The sequence below is a fragment of the Miscanthus floridulus genome, chromosome 8 (genome assembly GCF_019320115.1).
Source record: "Miscanthus floridulus cultivar M001 chromosome 8, ASM1932011v1, whole genome shotgun sequence".
Taxonomy (NCBI): domain Eukaryota; kingdom Viridiplantae; phylum Streptophyta; class Magnoliopsida; order Poales; family Poaceae; genus Miscanthus; species Miscanthus floridulus.
The window spans coordinates 15,601,001-15,610,597 of NC_089587.1; the positions used below are offsets into that span (position 1 = coordinate 15,601,001).

General features: G+C 42.7%; 1 protein-coding gene across 2 annotated transcripts; it reads right to left on the reverse strand.

Moving 5' to 3' along the window:
• Nucleotides 1-801: 801 nt before the first annotated feature.
• LOC136475827 (protein STRUBBELIG-RECEPTOR FAMILY 3-like) lies at nt 802-9,342 on the reverse strand. Of its 2 annotated transcripts, XM_066473459.1 has the most exons (17): nt 8,847-9,342; nt 6,481-6,610; nt 6,333-6,401; nt 6,102-6,167; nt 5,953-6,024; nt 5,773-5,844; nt 5,624-5,695; nt 5,481-5,546; nt 4,505-4,570; nt 3,952-4,361; nt 3,803-3,859; nt 3,338-3,708; nt 3,000-3,268; nt 2,753-2,891; nt 2,247-2,386; nt 1,980-2,136; nt 802-1,237 (listed from the first exon to the last, which is right to left on the reverse strand). In XM_066473459.1, exons 1-17 carry the CDS (start codon nt 8,956-8,958, stop codon nt 1,151-1,153), a joined length of 2,355 nt encoding a protein of 784 aa, XP_066329556.1. In that variant the 5' UTR covers nt 8,959-9,342; the 3' UTR covers nt 802-1,150. The 2 variants fall into 2 exon arrangements, with proteins under 2 accessions (XP_066329556.1, XP_066329557.1); XM_066473460.1 differs by lacking the exon at nt 8,847-9,342 and having other exon boundaries at nt 6,102-6,258; nt 6,481-6,524.
• Between the last annotated feature and the right edge of the window lie 255 nt (nt 9,343-9,597).

Below are 9,597 nucleotides of genomic sequence, written 5' to 3' on the forward strand. Positions count from 1 at the left end.
ATGTTTAAACTCTTCTTATTATTACAATGATACGCAAATATTTTGCATATTCGAGAAAAAAAGTCAAAAGACAAGAAGGGCAGCGCTTTCACAGTTTTGAGATATAACTTTTTGTTTTTTCTAAAAGGCAAAAGGCGCTGAACTATTATATCAAGCATATACACCATCACCAAACATTCCCCCCAACAAGATTGGAAGCAGGGCAAACTTTCACAGTTTTGTGATATACAAAGCTTTTGCTCTGCTAAAAGACAAGATGATATACTGTCAGTTCAATCAAGCATACAAAAATGTAAGCCAAAATATACTCCCGGGCACTAGAATCGACTTTGCTGTTAGCAGTGTAAGCTGGGGAAAAGAAGAAGAAAGCAGCCAAAGGTGTAGAACAGCCAGAAATCCAGAACCTGACAGTACATGCTGCAAGGCACCATGACAGATCAAACTTGCAATCAACCACAGGGTGCCATCTATCAATTAAGAACAGATGAATACACAAGTTTATCTAATCCCAATCAAGCATAGTTCAACATTGTCCCAATTTATTCTATAGGTCTTGAATAAATCACAGGAAGAAAAGACAGGAACCAACCATTGCATACCTAGCAAAGGTGCTTTCGCTTCAAGGAGGAGAGAATCTTCATGTACAGGTCGGTAGAAGACACCAGGTCAATACGATGATCATGTCCATGTCAAGTGGGAAGGTCACTTTGCCTCTGAAAAGAATCTCAATGACAGTAGACTTCTAAGATTAACAAACCATATGGAGTTAGCAAGCCAGTATTTTCCCCGGAGAAACATGAGTCTCAAGACATGCATCATATTTAACATAACTAGCTATAATGTAATAAAGTAATAAAATTTGAATTAGTTACAAGAAATACTGCCTACAGGTGAAATTATCATGTCTAGAGGAGCACGGGAATCTGCTCAGCAACAATGCGAAGCCATATCTCACTGGTTGCACCATACTACCACAGTATCACTACATCTTTCCAGAAGTAAATGAGGCTCCAAAATGGCATGTACACTAGCCGCATTCTCGTCCAATATAAATGATGAAGAAGTACCGCTGGCACCGCGCTAAGGATATAGGAGTCTTCACTGGCCACACGACTGACAAGCTGGATGTCTACTGTTCCTCCTTTATTTGTCACTCTGATACCTCACCACTAGCACCTACAATCCTAGCTAGGTCTTGGACGATTTGAGACATTGCTGGCCTGAATTCTGGTTCCCGCTGCATAATAAATTTGAGAGATCAGTAACGTGAGCCTTGAATGTGTCTTAGTATTTTTAGAAAAGAGTGCCAACCAGAATGCAATAGTGAATAGAAAAATAAAAACAGAAACAAAAACTTCACCTGAACATGATGGAACGTTTAAAAAGAACTACAAACATATACATGCAATACAATAACTTATATGTCTGACATCTTGGACTTCCAACAGGAGAGGAGAGAAGCAGACACTCAACTTGCCGGAAAGGCTGGAACTCAGGTGAACAGACTCTATACTTGTGTTGATAAGCTGTTGTAAACCAACATCTATTTCTACAGCACAATAAAAAAAAAATCTCTCGAACACGCAGGAGACCTACATATCATTATATTAAGAAGAAAATAGGGGTAAGAACCCTTATAACACCACACACACCTCCAACACAATCAAAATCAAACTTGTATACTACTTGCTCTCAGAGATAGATCTAGTCTTATTTTCTAAGAAAACAGAGCAAACCAACCTATATGTTGGCAGCTAGCTGAAATAAACAAAAGCTACTAATGCTATATGACTAAAGTATTAACACAAGGGTTATAACATGAAAGACATGACCTTCATATATGATTAATTCTAATATGAGTAAACTCCTGCAAGTTAACCAGAATGTTTATGATGTTTGTGCTCTAACTGTAGAGAGATAGGGCATAAACAGTTTTGCATGGAAACCTAAGCATGTAAGGTTAAGAAGCTTAGAATTACCCGAATACACCCACTGATGATGTCTGCAAAACGTGACAACAGTATCACGGAACACTCTCCTCGGATAGAAGGATCAATCATCTTTGACAGGGACTCCATGTCATGAAACTGAGAATCAGCCCATCTAACAAGATGTTGTTCAGCACGTGGACGAGAGCTGCATATTCCAACATAAAGAGGTAGCAAAAATGAGTTTTTAGGAGAGAAGTGATTCAAATAATTGCAAAAGGCTCTTGTTTAACATGCATATTACAATGGGTCTCTGACCTGTCATATGGCTTACGACCAGTAAGAAGTTCTAGCATCACCACACCGAAACTATATACGTCACTTCGATGAGTAAAAGGCTCAGATTCATGGATTTCAGGTGCTTCATAATTGAGTAGAGCTCTCATACGACCTGATAGCTGAATAAAAGGAAACACTATTATAAGGAATTTTACGTTCATACTCCCAAAGAAGTAAAGAAAAAAGTATTAATGATAACCAAGTAATCTAGGTAAGTCAATTTCCAATTGTTTTTCCAACAGATCATGGCATAAAATAGTTAAGATGTGGCAAAGGCTATCCAAGCTTGGAAGGAAATCATTTGATGAGACCTGATAGGTATCATGGGTTGGGAGCTGCTAGCTATACATGCATCAGTATTCTCAATGTTTGGATGCTCTCTGTGCATGTTCGTGCACCATGAAGGTGTTATGCTCCATGAGTACAGTTCTTTCAGCCACAATTTTGTATTATTGATTACTACAAAGCTGAATAGAAGAGGTTACCTGTGTAACAGAACCAGACGCCATCAATTCTGCCAGCCCACATTCAGCAACACGTACTGAGCATCTATTGTCGAGGAGCACGTTGGCTGGTTCAAAATTCTGGTGTACTACAGGAGGTTCACAGGTGTCATGGAGATACCTGAAAGAAAAGCGTGAATAGTAAATATACAGATTGTGATGGCATCTCTTGAAAAACTTTAACACAAACAAGGTCATGAATATAATATCTAAGTTGAATACAGCTTACTCTAAGGCTTTTGCTGCATGAAGAGCAATCTGGAGGCGAGCATTCCAGGATAATGGTTCATCTAGATCCTCCCCTTCATGTAGTACATCATGTGATGTTTTTCTACTGAAGTGGTTATACACGAGTAACCGCTGTTCATACTCAGCACAGTATCCAACTAATTCAAGAATGTTAGGGTGTCTAATATCTGATATACGAGCAACCAACTCTAGAAAGTCATCTACTGGTATTCTTCCATTAGCATTATCAATCTTCATAACTTCCAGTAACTGCATAGGACAAAAGAAGATTCAGCATAAATCACTCGCTGAGTAAAAGAAGCAATACTTGATACATACTTTGCCGTCAGGAAGTTCTGCCAGATACATTTTTCCCAATCTACTCTCCCTTATCAAATTTTGCTCTTGAAAACTATTTGTATATTGCTGAAGTGATGCCACAGAAAAGGATGTTGCAGATGTCGAGGGACCAGTCCTTGGCGGGGTGCTAACTCTTTTTTCCGAACGTACAACGGGATTTACAGTTACTTTTTCAACGGGAAGTGGTGATGGCAGTTTTGGAGGTGGCGGTGGAGGTGGCGGTGGCGGTGTTGGGGGCGGTGGTGGTGGAGGTGGAGGTGGAGGAGGCGCTGCAGCAAAGATCTCTGATTCTGTTCGCTCCAAATTAATTACATGCTCTTTTCTCTTTTCAGGAGGCTTCTCAAGGGCAACTGCCAACAGTTCATGATTAGTATGCACATCTATACTTGAAACAGCATTATAGTAACAAAAGAATTGATTGGTCAGATTTGAAAGCATATATACCTGGTACAGCTAAATTTATTTCACGGGGCTTCTTTCTTTCAGGAACCTCAGATGAACCTGTTAGTGAAACTTGAAAACCATGTATCATGATATGAAAACAACAGAAGAAAACACATAAATACATTGCAGAATGATCAATGAAAGTTGACCTTTTTGGGCTTCATGTTTAGACTGCACCGAAGCTTGCTTGCTTTTTGGCTCCTCAATCCTCTGATGCACCCTACCTAATTGAGCCGCGGAATAATCACGTCTAGACTGTCTTTCTTGATACTTGGACAGGCAAAAGATTACCAACAGCACTAGAACTATGAATAGCACAATAGCAAGAAGAACATATCCAACAGTTCTGAGGGTTGAAGACTTGTTCTTCTTGGATGATGGAGAGTTGCTATTTCGAGCAGTAGATCCACTAGAAGAGTTTGATGCTGCACTAGATGGTGGAGGAGATCCTGAAGGGGATGAAGAGGACGATGGTGTTTGTGTTGGTGTAGAGCCTGTAGGTGTTGAAGAGGGGGAGGTAGAGGGAGCTATGCTGGTATTAAAAGGATTCCCATCATTTCTGTAGGCAAAAGAAGTTAATGAGTTATATGTAACCGGTCCAATGATCAAAGTGTTGAAGGATAGGACAGAATATAGAGAAAAAAACAGGACTAATTGGGCTGCACCAAGAAGTTTGCAATCGGTGAAGGAAAAGTATCTCACTTGAAGTTTGGTATGTTCAGCAGCTTCGGAGGAACTGGTCCAGAAAACATATTATTCTCTACATTTCTGTTTAGAGGTACATAAATTATCAGAAAGAGGTACTAATATTGCATGCATGACAGAACATTTAGGATAATAAATTATTTGGAGTGTGAATTTAACATCAATTGGATTTAGACTAGAAAACAATTATATGTCCCATGCGTCATGTGAAAGGGATGTTGGTATATAATTCATGCAAAAGGCTGCTGTTTGTTGTAGAAATCTGGTAGGCAAGAAACAAACTGTTATGTATCCACTTTCCTGGGAAATAACTGGACCCAAAAGCAGAACTGGTCAATTATATTAAAAAGCCTAGACCAACCTAGGAGGAACTGGATGGTATTTTATTTTATTTTATTTTATTATTAATTAATTAATTAAGAAGAAAATAGGCACCCAAATTTGCCTCGACGAGGACTTCAACTTGGGTGGTCTGGGCATACATCCACACCCTTGAGGCCTTGACCAACTGAGCTAGCTCAGCTTCCTGTCAGTTATATTAGCAAAGGGCTCCACAAAAAACAGTGAAATAACTTACTCTGTCAATGTTTTTTTTTCCTTTTCCAATTAGCAAAACTATGCTAAATGTGCATTTACAACAACTATTCTGTGAACACTATACTTCTGAGCCTGAAAGCCTTAGAGAGCACTAAAAGGCTATGGACCTTTGCCGAGGAAATTCAAGGTGGCTTCGCTAATACAGCATAGAGTTACTACATTGCAAATCTAGAGCTAATTTAAGTCGCTTATCATCATAACCTGTAGTTTTGGTTTAAAGCAATAGACCTAGAGAATATTAGTTGGAGGCAGGCATTTTTTTTTGTTAACCCAGTAGGTAACTGACCAAATAATTGCAGATGTTCTGCTTAATTTGTAGATTAGGATGAATAAATGAACAAGTTAATTGACAACAAAGAAGAGGGTGTGGACATACAAATCTTTGAGGGGGAGATCCTGCAAGACATTAAGGGTCCCAGATAGTTTATTATCTTGCATGTGCCTGTGCAATAGAAGATCATGAAAGAGTAAGTACAAGGTAAGAGGGTAAAAATAAAAAGAAAACAGTTGTAGAATTACAATGTAGTCAGTGATGTCAAGCTTCCCAATGAAGGTGGTAATGAACCACTGAAGTTGTTGGAAGAAATATCCCTGTGAACAAAGGTCAGGTATCATCAAGCAGTTTGCATGGAGGGAGGGAGGGAGGGAGGGAGGGAGAGAGAACATACAGATTTACAAGTCCCGTGAGGGAATCAAATGCATCTGGTAGTTTTCCATCTAGATGGTTATCATTCAGTGACCTGGTAAACGAGGATCTTGACTCTTTAGTAAATTAATTGATGGAAGTAGAAAACAGTAATGTATGGTCCTGTCGTTTAGGAGGAAAAAGAAAAGGAAAAAGGAATTACATGGCTGTTAGACTATGGAGTTTTGATAATGACATTGGAATGCTTCCAGTTAGTTGGTTATCTGAGAGAAACCTGCAGTAGCAAGGAACAAAATATCCCATCATCTAACCAGAACTAAAGAAAATTTCAAGAGTAAGGATAACGCATACAAATTCTGCAGTGTGACAGGTAGATCTTCCGGTATGGTTCCACCGATATTGTTGTTGCTAAGATTTCTACAATGACAAGAAAGCAAACAATCACAAAGCTTGATGAGATACGGGTACAACATAACTTATACCAGTATATAAAGTGTCCGCTGTTCACCTGTGTAAACAGTACATTAGAATTGGTACAGCCATTACCATTGGCAAAGAAAATTGCGAAGATCATGCCCTTACATTTCAGTTATTGAAGTGAAGTTCCCCAGGCTGCCTAGCTGTCCTCCCAAATTTGCAGCATTGAAAACTCTGCAAACAATGAGTTGATAAAAGCACAAAATAGAAAAGTCTTACTGGCAAAAGGTGACATATAGAATAACTGGCATACATTGAGGTTATACTTGAGCCGGTACATGTGACACCCTGCCAGCTCTCACCACAGGGATCTCCACCACTAGCAGACCATCCAGGCAGCTTTGGTGATCCAAGTGCAACATAAAGTCCATTTATAGCAGAAACTGCATTTGAAAGTAAAGCAATGAGCAAATGACAAGCAATGTTTTCAAATCGTGATATGGACTCTAGTCGCCTGGGCACCAACTAGGTCATTAATTGTGACTAGGCATCGACTAGTCGTTATTAGTTTTGGGCTCGTCGACAGGTCGGCCAGCACAGCTTAAATAAGGCACTTAGCATAGCGTATTAGCATCTAGCAATTGGCATCCAGGCAGCATAAGAGGTAGCCAACCATACATGCAAGTGCTAAACAAGAGTGCTTATTGCTGCACATTAAAGTGCTTAATAACCTAACAAGTTCTTAAAAGTTCATGATAGTAACTAATACCAAAAGAAACTATGAAAAACAGCTTGTCAATCGTCGTCATCAAAAGCCCAGTTTGCAGCACATGCAGCATATCCACATTCAGCCATCCAAAGCAATATCCAATTGGAAAGCCCCTTCCCCTCTTCAATCCTGCCTCCAGATTCACCCTCCTCCATTTCTTCATCTTCATCTTCCTGAGTTAGAAAAGTGGGATCATGTCCGCCACCAAGAAGCGCATCCTCCTCGGACGCTTCCTTGCATAACTGCAGTGGGAATTGTGCACTTTAGGCCGACTAGAATCACCAGAAGCTGCTGTTTTCCTACTGGGATCATCACCTCGAGCAGCCCTATGAAAATTACAACCTCTGAGATTCTGAGATGCACCTAAAGCTTCATTGGTTCACGCTCGCTTGATTCAGCTGGCGGCTAGGTCAAAACTAGAGGATCCAGTATCTAACGAGTATATATAGGTGGTGGTATGGGCCTTGAACGCTACCAGGCTAACCTACTGAAGCCCAAGTTGCTTTCTACAGGCTGATTGTTCGACTGCAAAGCACCAACTAGTCGTTACTAGTTGACGCTTAGTCATCTGATCGAGCAACTAGCGACTAGGGAAACTAATGAATCGCTTCACTTAATCGATGTCCAGGGGCCGATTTGTCGTTTGAAAACACTGATGACGAGGCATTATAAACACAGCAAATGCCTAAGTATGCAACCATACTTAGTCAAGCAATCTACATGTATACCAAAGGGCTTTATTTGTTAAGGGTGTCAATTACTTCAAACAAAATTCAGAACTGTATAAAACATGTATGGAGCACCCTGTCATGAACTAACCCTTTTTAGTCATTTACATTTTGTATTAACTCTCTGCCGCTAAGACCTCTGTCTGAATAGGTACTGAGCACATTGCCAGTGAAAGCAGACATTCAGTCTTTTGACATTCACCAGAAACCCAGCCCTCTGCCACTCTGAGCTCAGCCTGTGTTCCCCACTTACCAACTCCTGAGACTGTAAGCTCAAGTGCACCACTAAGAGCGTGTTTAGTTCCCACCCCAAAATCCAAAAAAGTGCTACAGTCCCCATCACATCGAATCTTACGATACATGCATGGAGTATTAAATGTAGACGAAAAAAAAAACTAATTGCACAGTTTGGTTGGAAATTGCGAGACGAACGTTTTGAGCCTAATTAGTCCACGATGGAACACTATTTGTCAAATAAAAACGAAAGTGCTACAGTAACCCAAATTCCTAAATTTAGGCAACTAAACACGCTCTAAGATAAAAAAAAGTTCCCAATGTACCACAGGTAACCTTCAAAAAATCATACTACATTTATTTGCCCTTGACTATTTTCAACAGGTACTGAATCTCTAGGAAGCAGTCGTGCTCCTCCCCCGTTGCTATCCACGGATGACGATAATAAATTGATAATAACACAGGAAGCCGATGCCACCAAATCCCTCCAGGACCATAAAGCACATGCCAATCGCCGCGTATCATCCCATCACTTTGGTTGCTTCCACAGGCATGCGTGCACGAATTCAACGCCGCCATCAATCCCTCGCGTACAAAGCCAGAAAGCCGCGAACCCGCGCTACCGAAACGGCTTAATCAAGCAGGGCAACCAAATCAATCCGCATTTCTCAGCGCCCACCCACCCAATCCCCAGTGCAACAGTACTACAGCACCAAAACAAAACCCACCGATTTCTCGTGTCAGTACGCATCCGAATTCCATCACATTCCGCGACAGTAAACTCCAATCATCACCGCGCAAACAGCAAAACCCAACCAGACAAACATTCAAGCGAGCACGACGAACCAGTCGGCAGCCCGTGCAGGCAGCTGGTGGCAACTGCCAACTGCCAAGTTACAATCAAGCGGAGGAAGCGAGACGAGAGGCGAGCAGAGCAGGGCGCATTACCGTCGCCGGCGTCAGTGACCGCGCGCGTCCGCCGCGGCAATGCGGCAGCGGCGATCAGCAGCAGGACGAGGACCGGCGCCGCCCCGGGGCGGACGCACCGGCCGCCCCCCATCGCTCGGTCGGGGGCAGAACGGGCTCTCGGACGACCGACCAGCTAGCACCGCAGCACCACCGCCACAGAGCAGCACGGACGCATCAGCCGCCTCCGCGGCGGCGATCGCGGATACCGAGGCGGCTTGCGTAGATCTAGAGAGAGAGGGGGGGGGGGGGGGGGGGGGGGGGGGGGGGGGAGGTGGATTCTCTGAGGTTTGCTTTCCCGGAGCACGATCCTCCCTCTCTGCGCTCTGCCCCCGTCTGTTTTTGTTGGCTTCTAGAATCTAGCTGTAAGGAGTGGAGAGATAGAGAGAGACTGGGGAGTGGCGGCGAAGTGAGAGAAAGGCTGGCAGGCAGCGGAAGAGATAGGAGGAGGGAGGAGAGGGATCGTGGGGGTGCAAGCAACGGGCGTGAAAAAGGTAGAGAGAGAAAGAGTGGGCACTGTGTGGGGGTACTGACTGGTGAGGTGAGCGGTGGTGGCGAGGGAAAAAGGGGAAGGAAAAAGGGGTTTGGGATTTGTGGGGAAAGGCCCGCGGAGAAAGGGGGAGGAGGAGTAGGCTGTAGGCTTCTGGCTTTCTGGGTCATCGTCGTCATTTTTATTCCCGTGGCACATTGAATGGAACTAGGGGCAGTCGGGCAGGGGAGCGGGGCCCTGCTG

What these genes read in the sequence shown, in the direction of transcription:
- LOC136475827 (XM_066473459.1), bottom strand. Translation starts at nt 8,958, where the DNA reads ATGGGGGGCGGCCGGTGCGTCCGCCCCGGGGCGGCGCCGGTCCTCGTC. An exon ending in GGCTCAAGTATAACCTCAAT is followed by an intron (nt 6,402 to 6,480) that starts GTATGCCAGTTA and finishes CATTGTTTGCAG; the next exon opens with AGTTTTCAATGCTGCAAATT. An exon ending in CATGCAGCAAAAGCCTTAGA is followed by an intron (nt 2,892 to 2,999) that starts GTAAGCTGTATT and finishes CTTTTCTTTCAG; the next exon opens with GTATCTCCATGACACCTGTG.